Source organism: Strongylocentrotus purpuratus, unplaced genomic scaffold (assembly GCF_000002235.5).
Source record: "Strongylocentrotus purpuratus isolate Spur 01 unplaced genomic scaffold, Spur_5.0 spur5_scaffold_11, whole genome shotgun sequence".
Taxonomy (NCBI): domain Eukaryota; kingdom Metazoa; phylum Echinodermata; class Echinoidea; order Camarodonta; family Strongylocentrotidae; genus Strongylocentrotus; species Strongylocentrotus purpuratus.
This window is the reverse complement of record NW_022145596.1, coordinates 16,285,642-16,300,153: the sequence shown is the minus strand read 5'-3', so window position 1 is coordinate 16,300,153 and position 14,512 is coordinate 16,285,642. Positions and strand designations below refer to the sequence as shown.

General features: G+C 39.1%; 1 protein-coding gene across 1 annotated transcript; it reads right to left on the bottom strand.

The window, feature by feature from the left end:
* Positions 1–967: 967 nt before the first annotated feature.
* Positions 968–10,150, bottom strand: LOC575079 (arylsulfatase). Its single transcript, XM_030981300.1, has 6 exons — positions 9,635–10,150; positions 7,018–7,176; positions 4,409–4,521; positions 3,720–3,945; positions 3,197–3,361; positions 968–2,317 (listed from the first exon to the last, which is right to left on the bottom strand). Exons 1-6 carry the CDS (start codon positions 9,981–9,983, stop codon positions 1,668–1,670), a joined length of 1,662 nt encoding a protein of 553 aa, XP_030837160.1. The 5' UTR covers positions 9,984–10,150; the 3' UTR covers positions 968–1,667.
* Between the last annotated feature and the right edge of the window lie 4,362 nt (positions 10,151–14,512).

Sequence of the window (14,512 nt, the reverse complement as noted above, 5' to 3'; positions counted from 1 at the left end):
TTGTGATTGGCAAACAAAGCAGTATTCGCCATAATTGTCCCTATCCGAACCTCGTGACATTGCTAGGTATGGCTGTCTCCTGCCCTGTCTTGCCACACGTTCTTACATTGTAAAGTGACATCTCCCTCTCTCTCTCTTGTTTCCTCTTCACTTTCTTTGCTAGTCTATTCTTATATCTTCTTGCTCTCATACAGTGGCGGATCCAGGGGAGATGGACTTTTTTTGAGAGATGCCCCCCCCCCCTTGCGCTCAAGAGGGGGGGGGGGGGGTGCGATATTTCACATTTCCGACGGCCAAAAAATATTGCTCAATAATCCCCCCCCCCCCCCGCCCCCCCCCCCCCCCCCCCCCCCCCCCCCAACTGAGCGAATTATCGGCCGGCGCGATTTTCACATTTTTGGGAGCAAAAAAACAAAAAAAACAGTGCTCACTAACCCTCCCCCCCCCCCTTGGCCCCCACTAACCAATTATCGACCGGCGCGATTTTCACATTTTTTGGGAGCAAAAAAAAAAATTAGTGCTCACTACCCCCCTCTCACACACACACTCATGCACGATCACCAAATCCTTGAAGTTCATTCTTTATACGTAGCAGATCGAGGATTGTCGGAAAAGGGCGTGGCAAATTTTATCCCGACCTTTTCCAGATGATTTCGGAATTCCCGCCCGCTGACGCCCCCCCCCCTCCCCCTCCTCACGCGAGTGAAATAAAACTTCAGCCCCCAAGAGCTTTGTGTGTGCGCGCGTGTGTGCGTGTGGGGTAGTATGGGAGGGGAAAGGAGAGGGACGTTTCCACTTCTGGATCCATCTACGTTCGGAATTTTCCACTTTGCTTTAGTAGAAAATGCTCTTTGTACATGTCGCTGGATCTCAAGGTGAACGTTAATTTCAGTCATTATTATAATGGAACCAAAATACGTTTAGAACTTAACATGTTTAACATAAGAAACAATACTCACTTAAGATATATTTGAATATATTTGAAGAGATGTTTAATCAAATAATCACGAAAATATATACTATTTTTTTTTATAGAGAGAAAACAGTTCAAGTACTGTTAGAAAATGTAAATATCACAGAACATACAGAAAGCTTGTGACTATTGCACTATATGAACCATAGCTGAAACAACTAACAACCTGCTACTAATAAAAAGATGCCTGTACAAAAATAACACCGAATTTTAATAAAAATACACCATGTTTATACTATCAGCGGTGTATAAGGGAGGAAATAAGAGGTTGCAAAATACAATGACACATATTCCAGAAGGAAAAGGAATTATCATGTGAACACCTTGATAAAAGGAAAACAAAAAAATTAGTATTTCCTTGAAAATTACACATTTCAGACAATTAACCTTTGCTATATTGATGTAGCACATAACTATATAATACGAGCGAGCAAAGGAAGCGAGCTACCAAGCGCCATTTGATCTATTCAATTTGCTTTTTATTTGTTTAAAAACACTCCTGTCATTTATATTTATGAAAAAATGGCAGAAGACTCATTCCCTCTTTCCTCCCATCCTCCCTCTATTTTGCTCTGTCTCTCTGTCTCTCTCTGTCTGTCTCTCTCTCTCTTTCCCCTCTCTCCCCTCTCTTCATCTCCCCCTCTATAATATCTCCTTCCTTCTTTAGACGGCTTTCTTCTCACGCTTCCGCTATTTAGTTGTATGGCCCATCGACAGGTCCGTAGTTACATACGCAGTTAGTGTCAGGGTCGCAGCAAGGAGTGATGGACTTTGTTGGGTCTTTGTCATCCAACAAAGGCACCGCTACAGTCACCGATGCTATGTGAGCCGTCACCTTCTCCTGCAGATCCACCATGAACTCAGCGAGTGAAGAATCCAGTGTTGTGTTCAGCGGGTACGCCTCAATGGGGTCATGCTCGACGTTGTAGATGAGCGGTGGATCTTGTTCGGTGACGCACGAATCGTAGCAGTGGTAGCAGTCGAAGTAGTGTGCCAACGGCAGTCCGCCGTCTTGGCATTCCCCAGCGAAATAATCCTGAGTCTGGACTCGGTGAGTGAAGTAATGAACCTTGTATGGACCGGATCGAACCGCCATGAGCCGGTCCTTGCAGTAGTGGTACAGGACGTCGTGCGGCGACGGGGCGTTTTTCAACAGGACGTCGGTGATTACTTCGCCGTCGTAGGCAGTATCGTCGGGGAGCGTACCGTTAGCGAGGTCCACAACGGTTCTCATGATGTCGAGAGTACTGACGAGCGCGTCCGATTCACGAGGCGTTATCTGCCCGGGCCAGTAAGCGACGAAGGGAACGCGTATGCCTCCCTCCCATGTATTGGTCTTGTATCCTAAAAACAAAATGAAAATATTTTTGAAATGATGGGGCATTATGTGAATTATCTCCGTTCCTTATCCGGAATGCGGGACATTTTCGTTTACTTCACAATGGAGACTATTCCTCTAACATAATAACTTATATAGATGCCAGTAGGCGTATATAGAGGCGATCGGACATTATTTTCTAAGGTTAAAGGCCTACTATTATTATTTGTTGAGGGGGGGGGGTTGTGTATTTCTTTGTTTTCCCATTGGTTTACCAGATGTAACAAAAATAATATAAAAAGGAGGTTATCAGCTTTTTTTGCCGTTTAAAGAATGAGCACAGACAAATACTATATTGTTATATGTTTATTTAAAGACAGTTATCGGCTTTAAAATGTGCCCACCTCCTCTTTAGTAACGTCGAGTATATAACCCTCCCCCAGAAATAGACGCCCGGTAATACTATTAATGTAGAGAAGATGTGATAAGCCCTGAAGCCCACCAAACACTTTACGATCTGACTGCGATCCGAATTTGAAAGAATTTACAATAGCATAGATATTCAAACTTAAAATCTTATTGATCGAGGGTTTGAATAGTCATTACGTTTCACAGAATCTAAAGTTTAAGGGTTTCAAGCTTCTTTGGAGAAGGAAAAGCTGAATCGGCTCAGAATCGTAGTGACGTCAGACCAGTACTGCCAATTGTCAACGATTTGAAGCCGATTCAGTTTTTATTCTGACTAGTAGAGTTCAATGCACTAAAAAATTCTACTTGTTAGTTTTTTTATCATCATTCAGAACCTAAATCGGGACAATGGCGTTTTTAAAATAAATTTCCATAGCTAATATAATTTCAATTTCTTCGAAAATCGGATCGCAGGATGATCCGGGTACTACACATACCTTTGAAAATGCTAGGATCGCCCCCATGAGCGCAGTACTCGGGCTGGGGCCCGTGGTCGGCGAGAAACAAGACCAGGGTGTTCTGAGAAAGCCCCTTAGCTTCTAGGGCATCTATCACCTCGCCTACTGCCCAACTCATCTCATTAATGTTGTCGCCGTATTCGCCTGATATATGGGAAGAATTGAAGAAAAAAATATGTTTAAAACATTGAGTTAATCATTGATTTATATTTTTCGAGGGGGGATTTGAGAAAGCGGGGCTTGGGTTTTATAATTCATTTTTTCTGCATGTTTCTCGCTTAAATTAAATTATTTTCAAGAATAGGGGTGGGAATGTATTTTTCTTCTGTTAATGCTTTTTATGCTTCAAATAAATGAAAATGATTCTTTGTAATGTAATAAATGCATTCTTAATGCAAACCAGGTAATTTTGTGGGGTGAAACGGGGGGGGGGGGTGGCTCAGGGCACCATAGCTTCAAGTGAATTACGATTTTTAGAAGGGGCAGGGTGGTGGGAGTCAACTTACCGCGTTGGGACTTTCCAGCGAATCGAGGCGAGGCGTATAGAGGTACGTGGGGTGCGAGAAGGGGAAGTAGAAGAAGAAGGGATCATGGGCGTTGTCTTCGATGAATGAGACAGCGTCGTTGACAAACGTCTGCGTGAGGTAGGTATGGTTGAATGGCTGAGCGACTATCTGATCTCGCTTGTACAGGAAACATTTGGTGACGTCAGGGAAATCTACGAAGCGCTGTAGTGTAGAAGGGTATTTGAAAACGACATAAATTTCATCAATTTCGAGTAGCTATTAACAATGCATAATAATATTATAAAGGCATTCGCGGCATTCATATTACTTGTTGCTAGGTAGGACAAAATTTAATGATTAAATCTTGGAAGCGCTGTAGAAGGGTATTTGAAAAATGACATAAATTTCATCAATTTCGAGTAGCTATTAACTTGCATAATAATATTATAAAGACATTCGCGGCATTCATATCAAATGTTGCTAGGTAGGACAAATGATTATAGCTTATCCTACCTAACACCACGTAACGTATGCCATTCGCATTCTTACTATTGAAATACAATTGAAAATGTTCATAACGGGTGAATGAAGTAATTTGTAACGAGGCACTTGACAAAGATTTATGCATTAGAATTGAATACATTGCGAAAATGGTCTATTGCTGAAAGGTATATGTATATCGTACCCCTGTATCATCACATGCCATACTGTTGGTAAACGGGAGGATGTGGCCTACGAAGTCGAAACCGTGGTGCATCGGAAGATGGACCCCGTCGTCACGGGTTTCTGAATTCAGCCCTACAATAAGAGAATAAAGGAAAGGCAGTGTTATCATGGATTCGCTGTAAAGAGAGAAAGAGAAAGAGAGAGAGAAAAAAGAGGGGAAGTATATATATATATATAGAGAGAGAGAGAGAGAGAGAGAAAGTTAAAGAGCGCGCGCGCTGGGAGAGAAAGGAGGAAGGGAGAGAGGGAGAGTGGTAGGGAGAGAGAGAGAGAGAGAGAGTGAGAGAGAGTGAGAGAGAGAGAAGATGGGAGGGAGGAGGGCGAGAGAAGGGAAAGAGAAGAAAATAAAAAGAAATAGAAGAAGAGGTAGACGAAGAAGAAGAAAGATAAACTCGTGGATGAGGAAGTACATGAAAAATCATTATGGATTTTTTTTTTTAAAGAAGGAGAAAAGAAAAGTAGATTTAGCAAAATAAATAAATACCAAGTACCCGGACATATCTCACTTTATTTGACATCAATCGATTCGTGGTATAGACAAGATTTTATCTTACTAGGTCGAAGGTTTTCGCTTTCAATATTTAATTTTGATTTGAATGAATAACTATTTGAACATCTCAATATTTGCCAACTTGCATGCGGCTGTACAGGTTTGACTCCAGAATAAAGTCTTAAGTCTTAACAAATATTAACATGTGATAATTATTTCGAAGAAAATGACATGTGCTTAAAGCCATGTACATAAAAAATGGGGGGAGGGGGGGGGGCTTTCTACTTTGTAGAATGGCAGATATTGACATGTTGGATGAATTCACGTGCTTCTTGTTCAAACAATTAACTTAAAACAAGGGCGTAGCTTAGGTTTTCAGCCATAGAGTGGTGAAGTGTGACGTCATCAAAAATCTATTTTTAGAATTTCTCATTTTTTCCCTTCATTTTTCGAAAAAGCATCAAAAATAATGTCCAAAATGTTGAAAACCAATTAAATATGTTAAGTATTGGCTGAGATATGACCATCTGAATAAATATACTCCCCATAGGAACTCAGTATTATTTGCTCTGGTTCCTAACCATTATGATGCTCTTTCGGAAAATGAAGAAAAATTTGAGAAATTCTAAAAAAAAGATTTTTATGATGTCACAGCTTCGGTACTCTATTGAGGGGCACTTGGCGAAACATGAGAGAACAAGGTCATCTAGTGAGGTATGGGAGGGGAATTGTCATTCTCTTGTCTTGCCCCTATAACTTCCCTCTCTTTTCCCCGCTTTCTATTCTTTCATTCAGTCATTCGATCCCCTTTCTATTACATAACGAAGAGACAGTAACAACGAGGGATATTCTGTTATGTTGGTATTTTAGTTTTCGAGGACCCAAATGTTTGCAATTTTTATTCGTAACAGGTGTATGGAATATTTTATAACGAGGCACTTAACAAAGACTTTTGCATTACATTAGATGACATTACGAAAGTGATCTATTATGTCATATATTTGCATTCATTATTGTTAATAGGAACTCTGACTAAAATGCCTCCTTGATCATTAATCTTTGTTTGCACAGATGGTACTTTCTAATTAATTCAGGAAGTATCATTTTAGAGAGGGCAACATGAGGTACTCATGAAGCAGCTCTTCACTTTGGCAGTGGTTCTTCTAAAATTCCAAGGGTGGGACCTCTCCATGTTTAAAAAGGTAAACTTATTTTCGAATATTTGGGGATTGTTTTGAACAAGTGCTTCTTCCCATGGACCCTACTACAAATGGACACTGAACGGTACCATAATATATTCATGCACCTGACTCTGTCAAAAGTATCATAATGACATTCCGAGCATACTTCCAAGCTTTGATCTCATCACGACCGCCGCCAGTCAGCCATAAAAAGACAGAACTGTGACTTGAAGAATCTACAAAATCCCTGCGCAAAAGAAACTGAATCGCTTAAAATCAAGGAAATGCATGTGCAGTTGTGGCGTACATATGAATATTAACGTATATGAAGTTTTTAACAGAAAATTAAAAGTAGTTTACAAGAGAAACCTGTAAATTTGGCTATAACACAATGATTTTAAACTTCTTTTTAAAACTAATCCTATCCATTTCCAAGGAATAGAAGGTAATAGGACAGTAAAGAATATGTTTGTTTCAAAGTTTGGCAGGTCCAGATGTATGTCCACCAGTGTCCACTTCTTTAATAATCAATCTAAAATCACACAAATTGCCATATTTTGGGGTTCACTGCTCCTCTAACTGGTCTTAATCACGATACTTTTCCTGAAAACTACCCTCTGGGCCCTGGCCCAGTGAAAAGAATCTAAAGAAATGTAAAAGGTTCCTTTGTCTGTGATGATGCGTGATTACATAATCAACATTGTCGCGTCAAATGAATGTCCTAATCAACATACACATTTTCAGGTGGCGGTGGTCATGATGTGATCAAAGAAAGAATCTCATTATTAGTCCATCTGTAGTAGGGTCCATGTTCTTCCGAACTGGTCAATATTATGATATCCGCAAGTTTCCTACAACCGCGCCGTACAACCCCGGGAGATATAGAGAGCGTCTTACCTAGATGCCACTTGCCAGCCATGCCTGTAGTGTAGCCCTCCTCCTTGAGCGCTTCTGCGATGGTGAGTTCAGTGGATGGAAGACCGGACCTAGTCCATGGGAGGAACACCCGGGATCCACCAGTGCCACTGAAAACTCCAGATCGAACCGGATACCGACCTGTAAGTAGTTTTTGTATTTGTATTTGTATTTTATGTATTTAATCACGGTTAAAACGCCTGCTAGTTCAAGTTCAAGTTCAGGTTTATTTGTCTTTCTTCCATCATGAATGTAATTTAACAAATTTATAACATGTAGTGTATATAAAAGGAACACTTATAAGGAAAAAAGTTCATATGATGCATTTAAGTGAGAGAAAAAAGAAGAAAGACGAGGAGACCTAAGAAAAGCTTAGTTTGTAAAGGTCAGGTCCCTCAAACCAATAACATAGCTGCTTTTCAGCAAGGCAGTGTGAACAATGAAAGAACTCAACAAGTAAACGAATACAAAATGTATATAAAAACAAAAAAATCACAAAAATTATGATAACAACATAATAAGAGGAAAACAAACATATGAATTAAAAATTACTTGGATAACAGAAACAATGGAGGGGTGTATTATTTAAGAGAGGGATATAAAAACGTGCGAATGCTACCAGGCTAATTTCTAATCGGATGTTTGCCGGTAGGTTATTGAAAAGCTTTGAGGCTGAATAGAGAGGGCTCTTTCTGAGGTAATGGCCCGAATTCACAAAGCAAGGTTTGAGCTCAAACCTTCTTTTGTTTCGCCAAACCTCCTTTTGTTCTTTACAAACCAGGTTTGTAAAAAACGCGTAAAACGCGTCATATGACGTACGAAAACCAAGGTTTGTCGACAAACCTCCTTTGTGAATTCGGGCCAATTTGTATGTGGCCGTGGCAGTTGAATTTGGCAATCGATATTACGTAACAGGTATTTGTGGGATTTAGGAAGGATCCGTGAGCAAAGTGAGGGTGGGGCTACGTTATGAACTAATTTGAATACAAGTAGAATTATGTCATCACCAGGAAGCTGTCAGTTTCTTGTTTAGGATTATTGTACATCGATAAGTACTTTTAGCAACAAATGCACATGGTAATAATAATAATATAATTTTTGGCCCGTCTTGTATAGCGCTCGTGTCTGGCATATGACCACTCCTGACGCTCCGTTAGTATTACCCTGGCTTTAGAAAGGAATACAGCGCTCTGGCATTTCAAGGAATCTATTCCTGCCAGGTACCCATTTATGGGTACAGAGTGTGGCAAGTGTAGATTAATGTCTTGCTAAAGGATATTAGTGATGCATGCGACATGGATTTGAACCCCGTACTTCGTGGTTCAAAGTCCGGAGACGTATCCACTGGACCACATGTTTTGCAGAATTTCATTTATCAAAATATTTTGTTTTACAATGAAGGGTCAGGCCCGACGAGCACGCGTGCCATTATCTGGTCCTGCTTACTATACAAAATGTTTGTCTTTCATTTATAGATGTATAAAGAAAACTTTGAAAAACTTTAGGTCTATAGAAATGTTTTGTACAGTACTAATGTGAATTATGTGATGATAGAAAATAAATCGAAATCAAATCAAAGTGTTTTTCCACTTCACACATTTTCCCTCCAATTTATCCGAATTAAATCAATTAAATTTCCATCCCGTCCATATCCGTCCATTTACCTTAAAGCACTTAAAGGTATTACAAAGTTTTGGTATGGGGTCATGAATTTGGTTTGAATGAATATAATGGAAGCATTTGCGATCCTATAATATTTAGAGATCGTTGTCGCGGTTGAAATCGAGTCTAAAGTGATGAAATTGTAAATAATAAACTCTTTTCGTTGTATAGCCCCTTCTCAATATCTTAATTTAACTACAAAACAATGTTTCTTGACTAAAATCGACCGATTGGCTATTCCCGTTTGGAATTTATATATCACAACTACATATTCTGAGTTTTTCATGGTCGCTGCTGCTACCATTGTATGGCCGTTCAATTGATATTCAATTTTTCTCGAAAGCAGAAGTGTTTTAGGGGCTAAATTTTCGAGTGCTTATAATACATCCACAGGGGCATCCAAATATTTCAAAATTGTAAAGAATCTTTATTCGGCCAATTTCAAAATTTCCCAAAACTTTGTATTACCTTTAAATTAATAAAATCAATTCAGTTACGCTTTGATTACATCTACTCGAATACACAACTCTTTTATATTTAACTAACAATACATGAATTCGAAGTAAATTTCAATGAATCAATGTAAATCTAACTATATCAAAGCGATTGGTGGACGGTAAAATACAATTTTGAAATGAGACGACAAACAGCCATGCTTGAAATGAAATGTACATACAATGTAAGCCTACATCAAAGTATTAATCCTTTATATTACAACTTATTGATGATAAGACACAAAGGGACTGAAATATGTTTTTTAAAACACGAATCGATGACAGACTGCAGACCATTATTTCAGGAAATTAATTATTTAGTTAGCAAGTTTTTTGGGGGTTTTGGTATAATTTGCCTTTTGTTTTGTCGTCGTTTCAGTTATATTTCAATTCCAATGAATCATTCTAACTGAATTTGAATTTGGATTTGGATTGATACATACCTGTTAAGAGCGCTACACGGCTAGGGGTGCACACGGTGTCGGGGACGTACCCCTGTGTGAATTTAATACCGTTCTCCACCATGACGTCATCGATTGGTCCCCTCTCCTGGGTCGGGTGTCCGTAAGATGCCAGATCGCCGTAGCCCATGTCGTCTGCGAAGAATATAACGAAGTTGGGCTTGTCGCGCGCATCCCTGATCGGTGCGTTGCCCCCCGAGCATCGTCGAACTCGACCTGCACCGGGAGCACCGCCACCGCTTCTAGCACTTCGCCCGCCAAGACGGGCGTCACCGCACCAAGCGGATAGGAGCACGAGTGCCACCAACAAGCCGAAGCGCGGGAAAATCATTGCGGGAATTGTTTTCTAATCAACTGGAATTTGATTCTGGAAGCTTGCTCCAGCTCTCTCGCTCAAATGTGAAACATTCTCCGCGGTATCTACGCTTATAGGCCTACCTTGAACAAAATGACGTCATCATGACCGTGGGGAGTAGGCCTATACCTGCAAATCCTATTTGCAAAGATTCTGAAGTATATCCGCCCCCGTCCCCCAATAAAAATCAGTTCGAGAGGTCCTGAAAAAAGATTATCACGCAGGATGTTTACCTACCAGGTCAAGATCGGGTGATGCATGTTGATTAAGCATTATGTATCCGGGATGATATCTTACGACTTTTATGAATTTTCCATTATCTTCTGCTCTATAAAAAAAAACATCCATATAATGTTAATAGCTGAAAGGGATCAGCAATGCTGCTAAGGAGATGTCAGGAAGTTTAGGTAAATCTACCTCAATGAGAAAGAAAGGATATAAAATATGACAATCGGAAGGAGAAAAAGAAAACAAGGGATATGATGAAAAATGGAGGTTAGGACATTATTTTGAAGTTGAAGTTTGAAGTTGTATTGTTCCACGTTATACACAAAATATAGACATAGATAATAAAAAAAATTATACAATACAATTGTAGCATAATTGAGATGAGCACATCTCAATGATTCTCAATTCATATAATAGATTAATTAGAATGTGAGGAACCTATTAAAAAGCAATGCTTGTATAATATTTTATAGGCAGGGTGGCCCATTAGCAGGCCCCCCCCCCAAATTAAATCCTCTGATTATAATCAGCATTTTGAAGTGAATATTGACTAAGAATCATCAGAAGCATTATTTACTATTATTTGTATCAAGATTGATAATTTCATGAAATATGAACAAATAACACAAATTGATTTGTTAATTCTGAAAGCATAATCCAAGTCTACGGACCTAAAATGACCTTTGACTTTGCCTCTGTGGCACTTGATAGCCCGTGGGTACAAGTTTTATGGAATTTGAACAAACACTTTTAAAATTATGCTAAAAATTCAAAATCTTGTCCAAGTCCAAGTTTGCAGACCTGAATAACATTTGACCTTGACTTTGTCCCCTACAGACTTCTCACATGAGTGGTGTGTGTGAGTGTGTGTATTTGGGTTTGTACAGACGTGTATCAATCAGATATGATTATTTACGTCTGGGGACCGACTTTTAACGTCACCATCCGAAAGACGTGACTCAGTTTCGAACCTGCGTCCTCAGCTGAATCAGTTTGTAACCTCCACTGTTATAGCTGGATTACAGGCGCACGCGACAACGCATAGTTGTGGTGATACTTGATAACCCTTATGTTCAAGTTATATGGAATAGGTATGTATACTTCAAAATTATATTAAAAATTCAAAAACTTAACCTTGGGTTAAGATTTTGATGTTGATGCCACCGGAAATGCCGTGCCCATGTCTCGCTTTTGATCTGCAGGCGAGACAAAAACCAGGAAGGATTATGATTGATTGATTGGAATACAGGCGGAACCAGGGGAAGCAGAGTTGAGCTCTTCCGTGCAACCTCACCCTTCATTTTCTCCTTCAAAAATCCGATACAAATCCGAGCTGGGGTAATAGTTGGAGCGCCATGAGCACCATGCATGGTGTATATTATGTGCGCTACATAAATATCTAATATTATTATTATTATTATTATAAAAATACCCCTTCATAATAGTCCTAACGGTTTTAGGACAATTACCAGCGGGGCAATTACCCCCATGGACATTTACCCCCGGAGAGTTAGATCCTCCCATGGACAATTACCTCTCCCCCTTCCCCTGAGGACAACTACCCCCTGAGGAGCATTACGCAATGGAGTCAGTATCCGTCCTGGGATAAAATAAAATTGTCATCTTGTGTGCCCTTAGATATTAATTTTTGTTTGTTCTTTAAGTCTGTTTGATTTCACCACCACGGCAAAAGAGATGCCCTTTCATTTTATAAATAATTGGGGGCTTATCTCTTTTTGTCCTAGTGAACCTGTTTCCCCCTGCAGAAAAAAAAGGGTAAAACGCACCTTTTCTCTTATGACATTATACTGATTTAATCTGTTATCCAAATATGCCTGACTAAATATTATGAAAGGAGATGGAAGAGAGGATTTTTCAGTTGCCAAAAATTGCGCCTTCGTCGGAAATAAAGACCATGTCGGAAGTGAAAATTTAAATAGATGAATATTATTATGTATCGACAGAAAGCTTATAAGCCATAGGTTGCAAATTATAGTATCAATTTGTTATATTTTATATGTTGTATCACCGGAATGTATTTTGATTTTGTATGTTGCAGAAGGAAATAAATTCAATTCAATTTAATATGCTATTTGAGTGTTTGTCAGAGGAGTAACAGCTCTCTGAAGACTCGAAATCTAAAGCTTCGGAAGTTGTAGACCTAAAAAAAAACTAGCTATATCGACTTGATGAAAATCATCTTATATGGAGTACGCATATTCACTATTATTTTGCATTGATTAATACATGGTTCATCGCCTTATCGTTATAGGCGAGTAGATCGAGTCTTATGTTGTCACCGAAACTGCGGCAAGTTTGACCCCTAATTTGGAGGCGTCCGGAAATGAGATTTGAATTTGCTTTTGAGCAATACTGAAAGGGAAATAATATGTTATTTCTTGTATTTGTACTGTATTCCTTCATTCAGCTTTCAATAATGTAACCCCTTGTGAGCATTTTGAAGTGCGATAGGGATGACCATTTAAGTTGTTGACCATGTAAAATAAATCAAATTGCGCTTCTGATGTAAAACTATTCACAATATACAAATGTATTTCAATAGAGAAGCAAAAACATCAACCTGTACACAAAGGGTTAATGTACAGCTATCATAATTCCTTTCTTTGAAAAAATAATTACTTTTCGTCGTCGTCATCGTCGTAAACCCCGGTCGTTGAAGCAATTCACATGCTGGTACTCGAAATATAGGGGTTTCTTTATGTGTTTTTAGCAAGCTGACGTAACCAAAAGTTATAGACAACCGGCTTCCCAACCAACTTTCATTTCGGAGCTAGTCGAGATCTAGAAATACATCCCTAAACGCGTACAGCAGGATTTTGAAAAACTACCCTTTTTTCTTGAAATGGACGTTTTTTAACCTCTTAACGCGGCCCCACGCGTCCAATTGGTTGCAGATATATCTGCCGGTATTCAAAGAAAATACAACCAGTTTTTCGTATACACAACAAATTAAGAAACGATTTTATTATCAAGATCAGGCCAGGCTGGATGTCAACCAAAAACAGACCAATATCACAACAACAAAACCATCAACAACAACGAACCATGCGTGTTCCCGGTAAAGGGGTACTTTTCACGCACCAAAGTCCGGCTCGTAGTACACAAAAATCCGGCCCGTGTTGACTTTACACACCGGACTTAGGGGGGGGGGGGGGTGTTTTTAAAAGGAGGGAACATTCATATGCGTACCCTAAATATCACTGAGTGAGGGGGGATAGTTTAAACCCTTTTAATAATGCTATAACTTTAAAACGCATCTCGAAATATTTTTGTTTCCAATTGGTTTTCAGTGCTAATTGAGGCCTGAAAAAGCATGCTGAACATAAATTCTGATTTTTTCTTCTTCTCCTATTTTCTTTCTCTTTTTTAAAATTTATTTTGCTACTAACATTTCAGCCGTAACGGTTGTTACAAAATATAAATAGGAAAAGTCTTTGTTTTCTTTCATATGTAAAGGGGGGAAATAATGCACCCCTACCTTATGCATTTCGTCATGCGACGATTTCAAGATTAAAAATAAATATCTACATACATGGCAGGGTAAACAAGATTGGCAAGGTAGGCAATCAGAGGGAGATACCTTTTCTTGACCTTTGTTCCCCGATCTGTAAACCACATCCAAGAAATTAACCCGATTTATGACTCTTACAATATCCTGCAATACAGTGCGTCCCAGAAAAAAAACGAAACCGAGCATTATCGATGTTGTATCATATCTTAATCGCAAATATAATTAATAATTGACACATTTTTGGTAAAGCTTAGATCCTCCTCATTCATTTGATGCAACTCATATGATGCGTATTTCACGCATGAGTGATTAGAACAATTTGAAGAGAGGGTACCAAAGACATTTGGCGGGCGGTATCTGAATTTCAAAGAGAAAATCACATTTCTATATAGAAATTTCATTTTCTGCCCTTTCATAATCAATCTCAAACTCAATCAGGAAAAATGAGCAAGGAATAACAAAGTTCTATTTGTTTAAAATAGTGCTTGCACTTCCATGATTTTATTAAACGAATCCGTTTTCACTGGCTGCCTGCCGTAGCAACAAACAAGAGTTGACAAAAGACTTAACTCCGTTTCGTGAAAGAGGAGAATCTAAACTTTACAAATATGTGTCATTTATTAATTTTAATTGTGATTAAGTTATGATAAAACATCGATAATTTTCGGTTTCGTTTTTTCTGAGACGCACCGTATACAGGTAGTACCAGCGACCCCATCTGATTAAAACAAAAGTTTATATTAGG